Raw genomic sequence first — 20,671 nt, forward strand, 5'->3', positions numbered from 1 at the left:
TTTGGTCAAATAATTGCCATTGCCAAATGATATAAGGAAAGACAGGTGCCTCCAAAATTCAGGCATCAGAGCATTGTATTATCCTCTGCTTCCTTAGGATAGATGTTCGCGAAGCAACTAAAATGAATAATGAATGTTTTAACCTCCTCCAGGATTTTCCCTTGGGTCAACATTGCCATTGCTGCATAATGGACTGAAATCGTTTATTTTGACATCACTTTAGTGAATGCCAACCGCAGGCAAATTATGTCAGTGTATAATTAGATCAGAGCTAACAACAGTTCATGTATTTAGGTTGGCTGTGATTATTTTATGTTCCTTTTTACAGGCAAAGGAGGGCTCAATGCTACCACAACAGTGAGCTTACACATCCATCTGCCCACGGCAGTATCTGGGAGGCTGGAGTAGGGTAAAAGAACAGAAACTGCTGCTTTTCCATGTGTTTATGATCGGCTTGCAGTTTCAGCATTTGGAATAAACCCTTCTCAGCAACGTGAGCAGCGGGTGGTATTTTCTGTGATATCAGGAGAAAGGAAGGCTTGCAAGTAAAGCTCTGCAGCTGCAATGCCAGTTTGTTAGCCAGGTATTCTGCATCTGATTAGATGAGAGGGCAGTGCACCAGCAGTGGGCTTCGCCGAGTGGCCAGAAGGCAGTAAAGAGGATCTGTAAAAAATAACATTGCTGTATAGGGTGTAGCTGCAGGTCTTTTCAGCCCAATGCCCTGTCTCTTGACAGAGGCCTGTAGCTTTTTCTGAGCTGAGCACCCACCATGCTTTATTGCTGCTAATAGACCCATCCCTGTTAATTAGTGTAATGATTCTGGTCTTCACAAGACTTTGTGGAAACGAGTCCCAACATCACATCTGGCAAGGTTTTGAGTCACCCTGATTGTATCAGTAGGATCCACCTGTGTTTGCTTCACCATCCAAGGGAAGCAAAGCTGAACTCCAGCAGGATTGGCACTGGAACAAGGGCTTCTGTGGGAAAAGTTTATTTGGTGGCTGCCTCAGACATCCAAATAAAGCAGTAAACAGATATTCCTGGGCAGGAACAGCTGAGCACATTTTGGTATAAACGAAGCTGTCAAAACGAAGGAACACTTTTCTCATTGGTTTTTAACCATTGCACGACCATTTGGGTGCTTTCCTGAATTTGGTATTATGAGAAGAAATGGGTAATTATGGCCTGTTCTGCTTAACATTAATAATTTCTTTCATCCTTGTCATATCAACCCTCTGTTATGTGTTTTAAGGAGAAAAGACCAGTCATGCTCTCCTCATATGGAAGCTGTTTCAAACCTTTGACCGCTTTGTTACCTTTTTCTTAGAAAAATCTCTTGTCTTCATGTCTCACTTCTCTCATTGTCTCAGTCTGAAAAGACATGCATGGATGTCTTTCATCCTCTGAACCTGCAAGTGTAAGGCCACTGCTTAGCACCGAGATCCATCTGTGGTGCAGGCTCCTTCACGCAGTTCTGCTGCACCGTACCTCCCATCTCCAGCAGCAGGACTGCTTGGCCACCGTGATGCTGGAGACAAGCTGTAAGGTCTGCTCAGTCAGGGTCCTGGTGCTTTAAAAGCTGCCCCTCAACTCTGCTTCATCCCGTCTCCAGAATTTGGAGCTCCCTATTTGTTCCTTCAGCAAGGTTTTCCTCAAAGAACATGTTAAAAAATCACCCATGATTTCAGATGGTCTTCCACCAGTACAGCTCCAAAAGGCAAAACAGGTAACAGGGGAAAAAGCGAGCCTCACCCCGCAGCGACGTGTTTGCCCCCGTGCAAGCTCCCCGGCGAGCTACGAGCAGGGCTTGGGGAACAGCAAAGTGACAGCTCCCAGATTTAGCTGAGAAGACAAAGAGCAACGCGAGGCTCTAGGGTTACAGCAGCCACCTGCTGCGCCGATGTCCTTGTGACAACTGGAGCTGCAGCGCTCACCTGTCATCATCGTGACATCTGCCTAGGAGCAGGCACGGTCTTTGTCCTAAGGCAGTTCTCTGTTTTGTTATCTCGGGCTATCAGCACCGCTGTCTGGAAACGTCAAGATGAATGAGGAGCAGTCTCTTGGTTGGTACAGATGGCTTGCATGGGATGACCTTTGAGACAATGTTGAAATCATGCTGCTTATCTGGAAATGTTCTTACACCGAACGAGAGGGAGATAATTAGATCCTGCTATAGCTGTTTGCTGTGATGCACTTTGAAACAAACAAGGCCATCAATTTGATTATGAAAAGCAGTGAAGTGGAAGGCAATAAGGTCAGCATGTGTTGGTGGGGGATGGATGAGCATTTTGCTTGTGCAGCTGCAGTAAAGCTAAATAGCATCAACATCTTTTTCCAAGCTTTTCCAAAAAGAAATGGTTTTAGAAAATATGATCTTCCTCTTAAATCCAAGAGGTGACTCATGAGACAAGAAGCAATCTCCTCCTGCTTAGTACAGCAAGGCCTAAAAGATAAATATTGACGTAGCCATGGTCATGGCAGGAAGTTGAGAATATTGCTGTAGGAGATCACCTCCTTACGACATGGTGCAGAGAGTGCCTCTCTTGACCACATTCCTTGCTCATACTGTAGGGGTAGAACAGATGAGGACAGGAGAGAGCTAGGCTGTGAGGCTTTAGACCATTCTGCCATACACAGCCTTTATCAACTTGTATAGTCAAAGGCAATGGAGCTTTTAAGGTATTTAAGTGCCTGAAGAAGAGACTGACATCCTGATGTGGCATACTTTGCATATTTAGGCACCTACATTAAGTCTAAAACTCCAGTCCTAGGTTTCACTGCCTTAGCTGCATGTGTCCTCTTGAGGCACCAAAATGACACGTTTGTTAAGGGCTGTGACATGATCAGGCCCTGTGGTGGGGGCTGCAGAGAGATTGGAGAAGGTTGTTAAGTAACAAATACTGTATTTTTTAGCAGTATCTTCAAATGCTCTAAGGCCCCCTTCGTTTCCACACTGTGCTGCCCATACTGACGCTGCACCGAGGATTGGGTTTCACAACACGAGCCAAAATATTGGCGTTGTGGCATTTGGTTATTCCCTGAGTAGCATCACTGGGAATGTTGTTGACACAGGATACATAGCCTACAGCAACCCTGAATAAAGGCCCTGGCATCACGGCCTTGAAATGCCGCCTCTCCAGGGGGCAGTTAGCGGGGCAGGACAGTACCCGGGCCTCACATGGCCTGGAAGCCACAGAGCTGGGCTGCTGCAACTCCTGCAACTGCTACGTTTCTCTTACCACATCCCTCATTTCATCTCTTGGCCTCATATGACATTGCCACAGTGCTTTGTTTGTTACTGATGCTGGAGTTAGGGCCTGAATCTTTACCTGTGAAGTTTGGCATTCTTACGGTTAGTTCTTTAATCCTGGGTTGAATCATCAAAACCCCTTTACTTCATAAAGCTACAGTTTATTAGCAAAATCATACCAAGAAAGTGGAATTTAACCTTTGGCCTCAGCTTCTCCAGACTGAGAAAACACCTAAGTGCACTCGTGGTGAGAACAGCTGAGTTTTTGCTTCTGGTCAGCCTTCCCCGTGCAGTGCTCAGGGAGTGCTTCCAGTGAGTACTTCCCCATACTATTCAAAACCTGGCTTATTCTTACATGTGGTTTCAGTTCTTCTGAAAACCTGAGGTCATCAGACACGTGCACTTATTCACCGCACCAGTGGAAATCGACAGGCTGAACTACACTCTCTTCTTAATGAAAAACAATTGCCATCTCTGTTCCCCAGGTAAATACCATTTAGCTTGCTTTTGGCAAAGCTGCAGCCCTAAAGGAATTTGGCTGTCAGCTTATGTTGGTTTCGCTTCATTTCAGCCCTAGAGGTGGCTGTGCTGGTAACAGAGGTAGAGGAGACCTCTGCAGTTGTAGATTCCTCTCCATCATTCACATGGAGCATGTTCCTCACTGGTAGTGCCAGGGAAGGATGGGAGGAAGCAGCTCAACACCTCCCTGGTCTCCGTGGTAGATTACAGAGAGTAATGCACTCAGTATTCATTCAGGGTTCATGGGGCTGAACTGAGACTGGTGTAAATCCTTGTGTTCCTGCCTATGTGGAGTGTGAGCCTCGCCGCTTTGTCCCTGGGGATTTCTAAGGAAGAAGAGAATGGGTGACTATTTCATGAGAAAGAAAGCAGCAGCAGTTGAAAAATACGTCAGGGCTGGGCCAAGAGTGCATCATTCTGCTGTACAGACAAAAGTTTTCATCTTTCTACAATCATTAAAGAGCACAGCAGAATAGAGGGCATTTAGTTTCTCAGAACTGCTGCATCAGGAGCTATTACCACAGTTTCAATGACTGCTTTAAAGGCAAAGTCCATTCTATGGAAGTAGCTTTGCAAGAATCATACATGTATATCCAAGGGTAGAACACAAATATATATTTCATTTTTTTACTGTACCACATTGTTTTAATTCTTTTAGCTTTGCATACATCTGCACTTTAATTTCTTCGAAGCATGGGTATATTTTGGACCTGGCTGTTTGGTGTTGGTAAAGAACAAATACAGTTTCTATTGTGAACTTAGCCAAGATTTCAGGAAACTGAATCTGGAATTTGAACTTGAATCCTAACTCAGCTTGAAAGTAGTCCAATTCATAACCAGTCTGAAGAATATCCACAGAGTGAAGATGTACTAATTAAGTGCTAAGATACAGTATCATAGCATACCAGGGAGTAATAATATTAGTAAGGTACCAGAGCCCATGAGAGAACAATAGTGGGAACAGCTCAGTGCCCTGTTACAATACATCCGAGATTAGCTATGTTTATTTGCCTTGTACTGTTTTCAGGATATGTTACTATGTTATGTAAGCAAACAGAATCTGGATTTTGATATTATTATCTTTTCTTAATAAAATTCTGCATTTTCATCTTCTTGATCCCACAGTACTTTCAGGTTCAGGTCTTTGAACAGTGTAGTGAGAGAAAAGCCATTACCCCGGTCTGAGATAGTGTCCTGGGACAGAACATTATCCAGTTTAGTGCAGCTAAGATCCTTTGCTGCTGTAAACTTCTGTGTTTCTTGAGTTTCTTGGAAGTAAAATTTATTTTCAGGATGTGACACTGAACCTGATGGCATCCACCACTCCGTGTTGCTCTCCCCAGGGAAACTGTTGCCAGTACTGACCGAGAGGAGGAGAGCTGCTGATGGAGATGGCAGAGATTCGTCCTCTGAAACCTGGTCCCCATCAACCGTAACCGAAGACAACAACAGCGGCAGTTCTGCTGTCTGCTGTCTATAGCATCCTCCTTGTCCCACCAAAGACAGCGCCAGCTGGGGTACGTGCACTTTATTTTCAGTCCCGTCAGTCTGCAACAGCAGCTGCTGCGTTTGCCCAGGGCTCTGCTGCACGAGAGCTGGCTCCCCCGCGTCACTGCTGCCCCACAGTGCCACGTTTGGCCTCTGTTCTTTATAACTCCAGTGGCTGCAGCTTTTGCCCAGCACCTGGTTTACAAGCTTCACAGCAGCAAAGCTATCTGGAGAAACTTCCTTTAGCACTTGGTTTGGGTGCAAATTGTTCTTGTCAATATGGTCCATGCCATCGACACACACCCCGTAGGTCAGGGGGAGGCTGGAGACGCTTTGCTCGGCTCTCTGGGGAGCGTAAGCAGGACTTGTGCTTGCCGGGCAGGGTGGCTGAGCGGGCAGCTGGGACGCCTGCACGTCAGCCTGGTGCTGGTAGGTAGCTTCTGGTGGGCAGAGGGGTCGTGGTGGCTCCAGGGCTCTGTCCAGATGCTGGCTGATCTGTGCTAACTGCACTTCAGGGATGAGAAGCGAAGGTTTGGATAAATTGATGGGCTTTATGATATGCTCCACCGTCAGTGTGAGAGGCTGGAATGATGAAATCCCTCTGAAGTCCTGTTGAAATAGACAGACAAACATGAGCTATTAACAAGAAGTCTGCGACTTTGAAGGTTTACTTTAGATTCTTAAAAAATTAAAAGCCTTGCTCTCCTTTAGGAATGATATAAACAATTTATTTCATTTATTAGAATAACCAAGATCCTTCAAATCTGCAGGCATCTTTGGCGTCTTACATTACAACTCCCTGCAAGAAATTTTCTCTATGTGTGTAAGGATGACCAAATTAAAACTGCCAGCAGTCTGCAGTGAATGCAGTGAATGCCCAAACAATGCCCTTGCATGCACATTCATCCTCCTCAGTTAGTGCTGTTTTCAGGTGCATTTGCATGGTCCTGAGTGGTTTAAAGTTCTGCTGCAATGGTTTAAGAATACTTACCAAAGACATAGGCTGTGCACTGTGCTGCTTGACATATTTATAGATCACGTAGCTAATTGCAGCAAACACCAGCCCGGCACAGAATCCGAGTGCAACAAAGCAGTAGAGAAGCCACGTGGTGTCTGGTTAGTGAGGGAAAGAACAAAGTGAAAATGTAGCTTCAGAGCATTGGTTTGGAAAAAATGCATGGCATCATCTAAATGATCTCATAGGATTCGATTTTTAAATTAGGAAACTTTGCATTGGTTCAGAATGTTTAGTAAGGACATGATATTTAGCACCAGCTAAAAACTGGCCTCTTTTGTGCACCCAATAGCCTAGGTAGACTTTTAGCTGAGCAGAGTTAACAGCCTCACCTGGTAGAGTTTTCACCCGAAATCCTTGGGATTTGCTGCTTCTCTCACGGAGGTATATGTACACTGTTCCATTATATTCCGTGTCTGGGTCCAAGTTGATAACTTCAAATTCTTTGTTGTGCTCATTCTTTATCCACTATTTAAAATAAAGGAAAATGCTACATTTTAGAAAGATAAAATACATACAATTTCCTCAACTCAGATTGCAGAATTCAGCATATTTAAGTTACTAATAGCGTGCTACAGCACTGTAATAATTCTGTATATATGGAATTCTAAATACACAATTTCCTTTCTACTATTACTGCATTTAGTTTTTGCATTTCACTTCATTCATACTTGAACTATGTCACTTTATTTTTCCGTCACTGTCAGCTTTACTTTTTGTTACTGATACTATAATGTGGTGGACTTTAGTTTCATTTCCAAAATTTTAGAGGAATGCTTAAAGTTCCTCTTGTCTGCTGAAAGTCAAAGACACAGTTTCTTTCCCTTGTGCATCAGAAATCTCCTCTATCATGTACCAGTTCTGATGTCCTTCTCCACGTTATGCAAAATGTGATTTACAAAAGTCAGTGGCTAGTGGCCTGAGGTTGTACTTTACCTTTTGGTGTGTCCGTTGGTTGAACAGTGTTAAGTGATAATCAACAGGACCAGATTTGCTATAAATGTCCTCTATGGTTAGCTGGTGGCCATCCTCACCTCTCAGCGGAGTATAGGGGGGCCGTATAAGAAACTTTATGGACCGTACATAAGGAATATACTCTAATTCTGGTGCTCCAATAACAGCTAGAAAAGACAGAACAGGAAGTGTCAATTGTTAAGATTAAAGCTAATATGTTATCAGAGTGTTTTATACACATCTTATGCACACAGCAGACTGACTGTAAATGATTATGCCTGTGTATAATCAAAAAAGTATTTGGGCTGCATTTTGTTGACCACAGAAAAATCAGGAAAAGGGGGATAATGCCTTTCCTCAGGGTTCTGCCCCGTTTAGCCAGTGTTTGTCTCTAGAAATTCCTTCCTCAGGCTTTTCCTTAGGACCCTGCTCTCACTGTTTCTGTGTTGGTTCCTTTTCCTGCACAGAAGCATCCTCCCTCGTGTGTTTGTGCTGAGCTGAGTGTGGGATCCCACCACAGGGCACTCAGCTAACTGCTACCTACGTTCCTATTCCCATCCTGCTTCAGATTTTGCCTTTAGAGCAGTTCAGGTCTTGGGTGTTGAAACTTATCTTCAGTGAAGGGTATGCACAACGCAGAACACAGAGGTTTAACACAATCCATATTTAAAAGCAGCACTCAGTACTCCTTCAAGTAGCTTAAAATAGTCAAAAGAATGGCTTTGGGGAATAGGGTCACCTCACGAGGAGCATTAAAGCTTATGCTGCAATGCGAAGTGAATGTTTTGTGATCAAAGCAACTACGTGGCTCTTTCATGGCTTATTTCATGCAAAGATCTGAAGGCTCTTCATAGCCACTGACTGCAAATGCCACCCTGAATTATTCTTGACAAGTATTCAGTACACAGAGCAAGCAAGCGGACGTCCAGAGGGTGTGGTGTTTGTGGTGCAGCTCACTTGGGGCTGGGAGCACTGAGCATCAGTTGGTCTGGCTGCTTATCCTGGTGTGTTGGAGTTCACATTTCCTAGCTCCTATGGCTGCATTACTGGCTGTCCTCAGGTTGCCCATCACGTCTCTTACTAAGTTCCTGCCTGTCTTCAACCTTAAGAGCAGTTCTTCCTTCTAGCACATCTGGCTTTTCCCCTTCTCTAATTGTACTCTGCGTCAGACCTCAGGGCTGGCCCTGCCCATTTGCTCACTTGTCTCTTTGCCCAACAGCATGCCTTCTTCAGGACTGGAAAGCTTTCACTCCCATCCTAGCAAGCACAGAGTCTCGCAATACTAAAATTAGAGGAAACACTGTCCTAAACATCAGTGAGACTAGAGATGAATCCCCAACAAGCAGGATGTAGTAGATTTCAGCAGAGGTACATACTCTCTTTTCTGGGTTCAAATCTTTCTGAGCGCACCCAGCTGGAGGAGCAGTAGTTCTGGCCAGCGGCCCTCACCCTGGCGTAGTAGTGCTCGGTGAAGTTTTCTGTTTCACGAGTGAGATTGCAGAAAGGCTGTGTGATGTTCTGGCACTCACGCTTGTTAAGCCAGACTTTCTCTCCATACCTTAGACAGGACAAAATAGCTTTTAGTCTGATTGGTATAGCAGATGCAATACAATCCTCTGGAATGATATAGACAGGCTGCTTTGCCAACTACTAGTAGATTTTAAATTAATTATTGCGATTAACAAGTGGCTGGGAATGAAATGGCAGAGAAACCTCCCCTGGCCTATAGCCCTTAATCCATTCCCACTGGTGTTTCTGTGTGGATAAGGCTTTGAGGAAGTGCAGCTCCTTTCAAGGCGCACACAAGAGTGTCCTTCAGTCGGTGACTCCGGGGTTTTTTGCTCGGTCTGGCACTGAATGACTGCATGCAAATTCATTGCTGACTTCGCAAACTACCCAAATGCAACAAAGCTATTGTGTAGCACTGGTCTGATTTCTTTTAGCTCTAGTGACTGACCCGGAGGAAGGCAATTGCTATTACCTGTATTTACAGGTGAGGAAACTGCAGAATAGAGAGAAGTTGCTGAGACAAAGCTCTGTAGTGGAGTAAAACGGGCAAGCCATGGTGTAAAAGTATTTGCTTAACTAAGCATCATCCACCAGTTTAAATAATCCTGTCCTTTACTGAGTTCTTGCCTAAGCAGAACCATTTCCACGAAAGCAAGACAAGCAGCAGAAACAGCAAAATCTACTCAGAACAGTGGCTGCAAGAACAACAGAATTCCAAAAAGAAGCAAATTTCACATACTGCTTATACTGGACATCATATACTGTGCCAGGGGGAATGTCTGCTTCAGTTTCCCATGTCAGGATGTTCTCAAAGTTTGTAGAAGAAAATGCTGCACGTTTCAGACATGATGACCTCTCTGTAGTCGCAATGCCTAGGGTAGCAAAGAAACTGGTATTAAAATGCATATTCTGGCATCTCAGCCCTCAGGTGAGCATGGATCCAGCACTGCTCAGCCATTTGGTGAACAGAATCATATCACAGAATGGCTTGGGTTGGAAGGGACCTCAAAGGTCATCCAGTTCCAAACCCCCTGCCATAGGGCAGGGATGCCACCCACTAGATCAGGTTGCCCAGGGCCTCATCCAACCTGGTCTTGAACGCCTCCAGGGATGGGGCAGCCACAACCTCTCTGGGAAACCTGTTCCAGTGCCTCATTGCCCTCTGAGTGAAGAATCTCCTCCTAATCTCTGGTCTAAATCTCCCATCTTTTAGTTTAAAACCATTCTCCTTTGTCCAGCCATTATCTGATTGAGCAAAGAGTCGCTCTCCATCTTTTTTATAAGGCCCCTTTAAGTGCTGAAAGGTCGCAGTGAGGACCCTGGAGCCTTCCCTTCTGCAGGCTGAACAGCAGGCATGCCACTTCCAGGTCGCTAGAGAGGGGCTGCAGAGCAGAAGCTTGAACAGAACAGGAACTCAGATCACGCACACATCACCATGTAGGCTTTGCAGATTGTTGACTCATCCCAAAGGAATCTATGTCAGGAATTTTTACAGAAGGGCCTCAAAAACTAAGACTCAGAAAGAGAATCCAGGATTTTCTTATCAGGTTTCTTTTAAAGCAGTTAAATGGCTAGAAAACTAGGAACAATAACCTGTTTCCAAGCTAGATTCAAATCTGTGAATGCCACCACTTCTGCCCAGACTCAGGGAAGTAGTGTGTTTAGATCAGTCTCATATCACTGCAGATGTGATGGCCATTAGCCGCTCATGGTCCATGTTTTATGGGATGGAGACTGCCTGTGCAGAGTGACACTCGACAGACCTGAGACCTGGACTCTGATCTGGGTGTGCCAGGGTGAGGGCAAACAGCTCCTGGCTCCCTGCAGACCAAGTTGCGTGCCTCTTCCCACGGAGGATGGGCTCTAGATTTACGAAGCTGAAATGTCCCTTGCCCTGGCAAACATGCCCTTGTTTGGGGATGTTTGAGCAGAACGCCACCATGATCCACCTGCAGCAACCTGGCTATGAGCAGCTGCTGCAGTGTCCTGGAGATTTCGGGGTCCCTCCTGTAACCAGAACACATGGTGCCACATTTCCGCAAGGCTGATTCACAGGACCTTGGGCAGTAACCTTCAGAATCTATGAGCTCTGTAAATCTGAATTATAGACACGTCCTCAAAGTTATGCAGTTTATACATTACTTTTAACCCTTGCTTTGCAGTACTGATAAACTCCTTGAACTAATGGAGCTTCAGCCTGCTCTTGTTGGAAATGAACAGTCCAGTTACTGTTCTTGTAAACAGACACACACAATCAACGCAACCCCACTGAAAAAAACTGTGATAAACAGGTAGAAGTAGCAGCATTTTACAGATGGGAAAATTTAGGACCAGACTGGGGGGGACTTGGACAAGATTGCACTGAACAGTTGTGGTAGAGCAGGGACTAAAACATGCCAGTCCCTGGATCTTCCCCAAGCTTTCCCTCCAGCTGCTTCAATGGAGAACTGTGTGGCAGCAGTTTGACCTATTGTGCTGTACAGGAGGAGAATTAGTCAGAAAGACACAGATCCAGTTATCAGTCTTGTTGGGTAAGGCATTTTGGCAGGGAAGCAACACAGAAATAGGCTCAGGTCTACTCCAAATGCTAGCTGAGCACAGCCTCCTCCTTTGGCGGCACAAAGCGGGTGGGTTTCCCTGTCTGGTCACCTTGAGACCGAGTCACCAGTACCCCGATCGTATCAGATGTAGGAAATCTCCATCTTCCCACCTTTATCCATACTAAAACATGGTTATGCAAACCAGTGTAACACAAGCACAATCAGCATGGGCAGGAAGAACCATGATATTTTGGTGTGAAAGTCCCCCTGCTTCAGAAGTTTCTGTAGGCACCTTCCCTACTGTGTAAGGTCATAGACACATACTCAGAAAAGCAGAGCAGAAGCAGATGAATGCTAAGGTTCCCTGCTGAGAAGCTGTCATTCGAAAACATAGCAAGTTTATGCTTGATTCACCCAGGAGTGGGTTTGCCACATTTGGTTTAGGATTGAATGGCTTTTAGGGACATATTATTTGTTTGTACCCCTTTTAAAATTAGGGCTGATTGTGTGTATCTGTGTAAGACACAGGGGGTGATCCAAAATCCCCTGAAGTCAGAGAATATCCTTTACTTCTGTAGGATTTGGGTTGCATTAAGCCAGTGGCAAACACTTTGGATTGAGGGAATCATTTCTTCTCCCTACTAATCCTTAAAGCACTGAGCACACCAACAATACTTTGAAAATATTAAAAGGAAAGAGCTTTTGAACAACCTCAAACAACAGCTCATTCTCTAGGTCTTGTTTCAGGGCAAATGACTGAACTGCTTCCCATACTACATGCCCAAACTGAAACACCCGCGGTCAGTGATAGGAAAGAAGTCAGAACTTACCGACCACTGAACACACAGCCAAGACGATCAGAAATTTCTTCATGAATAGCTAAGCAAGCCGGGCTGGGAGAACAGGCAGTGGATCCTGTGTGCAGATGAATCACCTTTTACAACAGCTAAATTCTTGCTTGTGAGGCTGAGTTGGATTTGTTGCCCAGTAACAGGCTGCGGAGCTGCTATCCCGCCTGCATTCTCATCTGAGATCACCAGCTGAAGACCTGTGCGCATGTGTAAGCACAGGAGAGAGAACAGCAGAGTGACAACAGGAACACCTCACCCCCTCTGAGTATACACACCTAACTGTACAAAGGTGCACGAGCCAGAGGCTTAGAAAATCCCCGGGTTTTTCTTGAAAGAGAGCCAAATGCCATTTTCCTGATAAAGAGCTTCCTGCCTAAAAGCCCTCACTGAGGTTTCTCAGTTTTGGGGTTTGCTTTTCTGGTTGGATAGCTTTGACTGTTTGGAACTCTAGAAGTTAATATTTAGTGCCGTGCTCGTAGCTGATTTTATAACTGCTGCAAACAACACACCTATTTCCTCAAGAAATACCTTTGGGTATTTTGTTAAAATGAGAGTCAGGCAGATCATTAGTTTTTAAGCTCTTCTATTGTTCGTGCTGGGCATGGGTGGGAGCCAACTGACTAACGCTCAGCCCTGGGCAGAGCACAGGCTCCTCAGGTGTGCCAGGGCCTGCGCACTGCCAGGTGGCTGCAGAGGTTCTTCACGTGGTGAAGGAAAGGGGAGGTGACCTTTCTGCAGCAGGAGCATATCTGACCCCAGTTGCTTCATAGCTTTTCTCAGAGGCAGTTGTAGACCTACAGTTAATTTTAGTGGCTGCTTAGATGAGCAATGGTCAGATTTTTGGAGGACTGGATCATATCTCTTGATGAGAATGGAGAGCTTTCCTTGTCACACAGCTACAGGCTCTAAGTAGGATGGAGGATACGGAATGACTGCTCGAGCAGAGGTGGCTCTGGCTGCCCCTCGTCCCTTTCCAGTGGAAAGCAGGTCTCAAGCCCTGGCAAAAGATCTAGGAGTGGGATGCTGCCCCCACCAGTACAGCTCTCCTGCCTGCAGCCTTCTCCCCAGCTTCCATCCTGAGAAGACCTGGACAAGACCAAGAACTGGTCACGGGCCCTGTTTGCAGAGCTGTGACATGTCCAAATCATTTTGTAGAGGTTACACAACTTCTGAGCTTCCTGGAAACCAAAGCCTAGGGGGTTTTCTTGATTGCACAAGAAAATGGGTGGTAATTATATTTGGATGATCTATCTCTTTCTAAATTGACAGGAGGCATTACAGTACAGGATGTACCTAAGGATACTCTGGGAGAAATGGGTAAGAAAAAAAAGTAGAATTCTAGTTGATTAATCTTTTCTACCACCTCCATTTTTATTTTTAATTTGGGATCTTATTGTGTCTTGCTTTCCTCTTCAAAGCAGTACCCAACACCTCATATAACCCCCTACCTCTTTCTGATGTTGTTCTCCCAATTCTCTAAAGATGTCAATATTAATAGCCCCAATCAACACCTTTCCCTCATCTGAGACAACTCTCTCTGAATGCAGAGAATGGCTATTGTGTGACTCCCTCTTTCTGTAAATGCTTTGTTTTCCTCCTTTTACTGGGGAAAAAAATGGGAAAATATGTTTCTGTGGGATGTGAAGGGTGCACATGAAAAATACTCTGCAAAAGTCAGTATCAATGTCAAGAGTGGTCCTGTCCCTCCTGTGACTTTTGTAGGTGGACTTCCTATTTGATTCTGTGCTTACAGAGACAGCCACGCTCCTGGTCGTTCAGTGACCAAGATAGAGACCTAGCCAAGAAGTTTCACAGAACTTCACTCGGACAAAAGCAGTAGAAATGGGATGCCCATGATGGGGTCCTGCTTTCAAATATGCTTTTCAAGATGAGCTGCAGTCACCCCTTGCAGTTCTGGGAAACATAAACACACACACACACAGTTATCTATGAAAATATTATTTCCTCTGCATGCAGCAGCTCTCATTCTGCACAGCAGGGGCAATCAGTACGTATATATACATTTGTATAAAAAAGCAAAATAAATAAACAAACATGCTGCACATTTCTCACTTTGACTTCAGTTCACTCCACTGAAACATAGAAGGTGATCTCTGTAGATTGAGAGGGAGATCTTTTCATCCCATAAAAGCAAAGGTTGCTAAATGTCTCTGTAAGGTGCTTCCAGCCAAGCAGGAGTGCAGTTTTGCCATTATACAGAAGCAAATGTGATGTTCGGTGTTTTCATCCTGGTTCAAACCAACATGCGGGCACAACACGCTGCATTTTCAGAACCCATCTGATGGTTTCACACAGGGTTATGTTTTTGCCATCTCAGAAATATTTTTGCCTTTCACAACTCACATGTAAAAGTTACCTTGCTCTCAAGTGAGCACAAGGCACTGTGTGTTAGCTGCGTGATAGCTCCATGAGGTACCACACATGCCTCACTCTGGCTGGGTTCAGATAGCGTGCCTTGTGCCGTGGTTTCAATGCTGTCTCACATCTGAGAGGCACGGGGAATGTCCATTAGTTATGTTGCAGTAAAAATACACCTCCTCTGTCCCTAAAGCCGTATCCTTGATAGGCCAGACATCAATAGAAAAAATTCCATGTAGACAAATAAATAAATAAATAAACACAGCACTGACAGTTATTTGTCCTTGTTCTCGTCTAGGTACCCTTGCCCAGGTATCTAGAGTTCTCTACCACTTTCCAGGCACACCACAGAACTTCAGGGGTACTCTAGCTTCTTCCCATGTAATGTGTGTGCTGATAGCCTTTTAATTTAAACTCTTGATTATATTTTCCCTCCATATTTGAAGTTCCAAATGCATCACTTAGTACTGTGGATGCAGGAGGTGTCCCTTCTATAAAATGATCGCTGTCACAGTCACTTGCAATACCTTCATCTTCTGCCACCTGTAAGGTCTGAAAGCAGATGAGTTGCTCCATGCTGGGATCCACACTGAGCTGTGACTTCTCCCTGACCTGGACGGGCAGATCAGCTAGTGGTTTCTGGTGACACGTGGTGACGTGCTGATGCTTCCTGTGCAGGCACTGCTCGTCAGCAGGAAGGCTGGCACAAATCCTGTTCAGCGGTGTTTGGAGGGGGGTCATTTCCAGGCAGTCCTCCGGGTCTGTATCATGCTGTCCGTGTTCCTCGGGACTTGGGAATCTCACGTCAGTGAGGGATATTCTTCCCAAAGAGGAGCTGTGAGGAAGGGATGCCTTTTCACTTCCATGGGATCCTGAGGTGTCCACTTCATTCTGTCTCACTGGAAAGAAAGAGAAACCCGAGGCCGTGAAGTCCAGCACAGATCCGCTGTCCACAGAGAGACCGCCAGATGTGGAGTCCATGCCTGTTTCTGGCCCAGCAGTTCTGGACGGCTGGTACTTCAGGCATCGCTTTGGAAAGTGACGCATTTCAGTGTATGGGATGAAAGTCCTGCTGTCTTCTTCATCTTCCTCCTCCTCTTCTGATGACGATGACGACAAGAAAGAAGTCATACATGGTAGGTTGTTTCTTGGTGACGTTCTGTTTTTCTTCCCTTGTGACACTGGCTGCTCTGTGCAGGTCAGAGAGTCCACGAGGAACTGCTCACGGAGCTCACAGTGAAAGGGTGGTCCAGCAACTTTATAATTAGATAAATCCTACCAGGGAAAAGAAACAAGACAGATCAGAGAGTTGGTGGTGCTTTTAAAAGAGAAGTTTGGACATAGGATATGCCAGAACCAAAGCTGCCTTATAACGGTATTTCTGAATGCAGAACTGAGAAATGTGGCACACATGCAGCTCCTCCACTCCTCCCCAGCCACCCTCCGAAAATCAGCCAGACATCAAGTCGGGCGGCAGCCCAGCCTCTGGGCCGTACCAAAGCACGAGGCAGCTTCTTGTGCTTAGCGTCTTGTTTCAGCAGCCAGGCGATGAAGACACTTGCCAGAAGGACAGGGAAAACAAACACAGGAATCATGGCAGAGTATGGGAGCTTCCATTCCACTGCTGAAAAAGAGCAAAATAATCTCCTTTATTCTTTGTTATTTTTTTCTTTTTTTTTTTCTTTTTTTTTTTTTTCTTTCAACATAAACAGGCTGAGTCTAATTTTTTACCAGAGCATGCTATCAAAAGTAGCTTCATTTTCTCCATAATCTCTGAGGAGAAACTGGTTATTTCACTAAGGTCAGAGCTTTGGATGCTGGACCCTGTAGATCACTTCTGGCATCATCTTCATAGCAATGTTACTAAGTTTTTTTTTCAGTTGATAACATTTTAAGCAAACTAAAGTGATGGTAAATTTAAATAATGGGCTCTTATTCTTAGCTTTTCTTTTAGAAGTCTCAGAAAATGTTATGGCTTGAGAGCCTTATTTTACAAATTAAGATAACAGATTTGCCTAAGACCAGCCTCTAAGCCAGAGTCACAGATAGAAATGAATGTTGATACCAGCCAGTGCCTTACTTAGAGCAGGTCAAAAATGAGACTTTATTAACTTTTTTTTTTTTTTTTTTAGGAGAAATTTGATAATTCCCAAAATTTCAGCGTGACCATAACTCGAGTATAATATTTCAAGATTTTCTGGAAATACATTAAAGGTGGAATTTTTTAATGAAAACATTTCTATAGAAAGCAGTCACCTTTCACCAGAAAATCCAACCAATCTGTTTAACTGGAAGGCTTTGTTGTTGTTGTTGAAAAGCTAGATTTGATGGAAATCTTTGACTTAGCCCTACTCCCATTTGACATCTTAACACATCCTTCCTTGGGACATACCTTTACGGTTTAAAAGCATGCACACTGGTTGGGAGAATTTGCTGTACTTGAAGCCAATGCTTTGGAAGGAGGATCTGGCACTCAAGCAGTAGTTGCCTCTAAGCGCAGTGGTGTCGATAGTCACTGTATTCTTCCTAAAGATACTTTCGTATTGCTTCTGTTTAGAAACAAAAAGAACAGATGGTTAGAAAAATGATTCTTTCATTATTCAGATGCTGCTTCTCTACTTTTTGAGCCTATGATTCTCTTCATCATACTGCATGGCTCCAGTGGTTAGGTGTGTGGAGTGGCACTTGCTACAAAAAGCAAGCATCTCTCCTAGGCCTTATGGTTTCTTGGGTGGGATTTCAGGTGGGTTATGTTCTTTGCTGCCACAGCTACACTGTTAGCAGTACCTGAACTAGCTGTTTTAAACCTCAGATATTTCTCTATTATGCTGACTGTGGTGTAGCCTCACCATCACATTTTCTCTGATAAAAATAGGCATAGAATAAGAGAGGGAGTTACTGATAAAATAAGGATGCCGACTGTAATGCACTCATTTCTTCTCTGGCTTTAGTTTGACTCTGGTTTGACCATTTCAGTTTCTCTAGGCCCTGGATCCAGTCACTCTCTGCCTAGTATTTTGCAGCCATTTCAATTCAGCTGGGCATCATTCCTCCACTTCATCTAAGCAATGCCACTTCTACTGACCTTGTCTTCAGATCCAGCTTCCCAAAGGTTCAAGTCATACATCCAGGAGAAACTCTCCACACAGGTGGCCAAAGGGAAGGTGGCATTCACATGGAGTACGTTCTCCTGTACGTTCACATTTAGCACTGGGGGAGCCAGTTCCACTGTAAATGATCAATCAGACATAAGAATAGTGCTTGCTTACATCATAATTTCACAGAAGTAATATTTTATGTGATTGATCTAAACTTCTAGCTAATATCCTGTGATGGACATGAAGGAAGAAAGAAGGCAAAGGAATACCTTTTTTAAAAAAATTGATTTAATATACCCCTGCTGGTGCTGTCTTTCCACTGTGGAGAGCTTGAAACCAGCTTGTTTACCTACAGCACTGATGAAACAAATTCTGATACCTGCTACAAACTATTTTCAAATCATTGTGGCTTGTTGTTTGTGCACTCTCAAATCTGGTATTCATAAAGCTGCCTCTTACTCTTTGTCTTTCTTCTGTATGTGGTTTAACTGATTTGCTCAAGCAAGCACTGTTGTTGGGGTGTCCTTTCAGCCAGGCTGTAACCCAACAGGCACTCACCATCCAAATAGTATTCCTTGAATTGGGATTCTACCCATGGCGACTGGAGTTTTCCAGAAATAGCTTTCACTCGAGCCCGGAATTTAATGAAGAAGTTTGGAAGTACACAAGTCAGGTTGCAAGAGGTACTGTGGATATTTTTACAATGACGAACCTTTATCCATTTGTCCATGCGTTCCTGGCTAAAAGAAGAAACAAACATCACAATATTAAGCATGCTGTTTTGTTGTACTTCATAGAGCAAGAGAAGGAAGTGTTTTGCAGGAAAGACACCAAATCTTGCTCAGAGTTCAGAGTTTCCAGACAGATAAGGATTGGTTTTGGTGAAAGAATGCAGTCAGATCACCGATAGTAATGCCATTGCTAAACGTACATCCACAGATGTTTGCATTGTGCCATACTTTCGATGAGACATCCTTGATAAGCACTTACCTTTCATACCTCACAGTGTATGCCACATCTGGTGGAGATCCTTCTCCTGGAGTCCATGTCAAAATCATGTCAAAATCTTTTGACAGTAACGTAACATTCTGAGGAGGGGGAAGCTGAATATGACCTAATTGAAAGGGACAATTATGTAATGATTAAGCAGGGCTCTGGGGATAGAAAATATCACCTGTTTTTGATCAAGGTGCTTTCAAAATTGTTCTAAGCAGCTCAATTAATTTTTAACTGTAAACTGGTTTTGGAAACAGGTATGTCTGTGTCGTAGTTGTGTTTTCCTCATCTCTCATAAAATGTCTTCATCTCAACAGCTTTCAGAATTAGGACCTAAGTGTGGGAAATCCATCCAATTCTATAATTTTAGCAGCTTCTCCCATGGTCTCACCATGGTCTCCCTGCGATCCGGTTTACAACCCCACAAGTTCCAGCCTGACTCCCTTGTGCTCCCACCTCCGAGCCCCTAGACGAGGCAGACACAACTGGGTCACAGCACTCAGGCCCAGTTCTCCCAAGGCAGACTGTACCACAAGTACAGCAAGATGCAGCACGCAGGCTTGCCAGTGTGCTTTCTGGCACTAATTATTTGCGGCAGGTAAATACATCGCTACTCTTCAACTAGACGTGTTCTGTAGACAGATTTTGAAACGCCATTTCTTTACAGCAGAATATTTTACTTGATGTGGGTCATTCCCACTCTCACTGCTTAAAACTTCTCTGTGTATGTCTTTCCTCTGACAAGCAAAGCCCCATAGCATGGCGAAATGCAAGTAACAAAGCCAGCAGTACTGTACCTCTCGGCTGCCACAGGAAGCACAGTGCTGCCAGGACTCTGATCCTCCAAGCAGACATGCTGAAGCAGAACTTTTCCACTTGTAATATATTTCTTTTCTTGCTACCTTTTCATCATCTTTTTTCCTGTATTAAGTTGTATGACTTGTGGAAGAGCATGTAGTTAATTAACTGCACCGAAGCACGCAGCCTTACTTCCTGGTACAACCCACGTACAGGACTGCACAGTGAGCCAAGAAGGGAGCAGGGGTGAAGCTGCTTTTGATGAAAGCAAAAATGTCGTAAAGATTGTGGTACAACGCCCTCCCGTGTAACTTACCTGATCTCTTTGTCACAGGCTGTGTGCAAAAGGAACACGGTGCTAGCCTTCTCTTGTGAGGCACTTCATAAGAAAATTGACCTTTGGAATTTGCTTGTTTGGCCATCAAATATTAATAGAAATCAAATAAGGTTTTATTGCACAAAATATCTGATAATAACCTAGCAATAATAAAAACAGTAAGCAGTAGTGTGTGATACTATGTTAGTCTTGTGTTTATAAGAAGCCAAGGATTTTCTCTCAATTTATGTTATGAGTTTAAGATTATTTTTTACAAGTTATAGATTTACTCCGCTTTACAGTGGAGAAAGCAAAGTGCAGAACTGGGGCAGGGATCTGCCCCATACACAGTATGGGGGAACGAAAGGATGAGGATCCCTTTGATAAAGGCTGTGTTTTGTTGGATGCCAGTGCTGCTGTCGTTTTACTTCAGTTATCACTTATCAATTATTTGTCATCACCCCCAAATTATCAGTCAAGATCAGGACCAGTTGTCAGGACTGTGCCAACACACAGATGGTTCTTGGCCCCTGCACTTCCAAATCGATGAGCCTGTCCGCTGCTGACCTTGGCATTTGCAGCTATGAAACTCTTGAGGTATTTGTATTTTCAACAACTCCTTTAAACTCCAGAGCTCTCCTGGAGCAAAGCTGAGTTCCTAAGTTGCTGCCGGTGCAGCCTCATACATCTTCCCCTAGCAAAGTCATGGAGACAGCAGTTTTGTTCGGTGCATGTCAGAAACACAGCAGGAGAGGTCCTGGTACAGCTGTGAGCTACGCCACTGAGTGCAGTGTGTGCAGGGCCATGTACTTGGACATGCTGTGCTGCTGCATCCTGTGAGCAGTGAGAGCAGGGAAACAGCCCGACCACGTGTGCTGTTTGGTTAGCCAGACTGCTCCCCTGCTGTTCGCATCACAGCCACCTCCAGGCCTGTGCTGTGGGGAAAGGAAAGGAAAAA

The 20,671-nt window shown here is 44.5% G+C and overlaps 2 protein-coding genes across 2 annotated transcripts; both read right to left on the bottom strand.

Annotated features, from left to right (window-relative positions):
• Window positions 1–4,855: 4,855 nt before the first annotated feature.
• On the bottom strand, window positions 4,856–10,759 carry IL22RA1 (interleukin 22 receptor subunit alpha 1). The gene is made up of 7 exons (XM_032202493.1): window positions 10,675–10,759; window positions 9,475–9,607; window positions 8,603–8,784; window positions 7,209–7,393; window positions 6,605–6,740; window positions 6,249–6,370; window positions 4,856–5,866 (listed from the first exon to the last, which is right to left on the bottom strand). The coding sequence occupies exons 1-7, from the start codon at window positions 10,757–10,759 to the stop codon at window positions 4,856–4,858; spliced, it is 1,854 nt and encodes a 617-aa protein (XP_032058384.1).
• Window positions 10,760–14,871: 4,112 nt separating this feature from the next.
• On the bottom strand, window positions 14,872–19,454 carry IFNLR1 (interferon lambda receptor 1). Its single transcript, XM_032202439.1, has 7 exons — window positions 19,397–19,454; window positions 18,594–18,717; window positions 18,162–18,343; window positions 17,591–17,733; window positions 16,898–17,054; window positions 16,002–16,126; window positions 14,872–15,780 (listed from the first exon to the last, which is right to left on the bottom strand). The coding sequence occupies exons 1-7, from the start codon at window positions 19,452–19,454 to the stop codon at window positions 14,872–14,874; spliced, it is 1,698 nt and encodes a 565-aa protein (XP_032058330.1).
• Between the last annotated feature and the right edge of the window lie 1,217 nt (window positions 19,455–20,671).

Source organism: Aythya fuligula, chromosome 23, assembly GCF_009819795.1.
Source record: "Aythya fuligula isolate bAytFul2 chromosome 23, bAytFul2.pri, whole genome shotgun sequence".
Lineage (NCBI taxonomy): Eukaryota > Metazoa > Chordata > Aves > Anseriformes > Anatidae > Aythya > Aythya fuligula.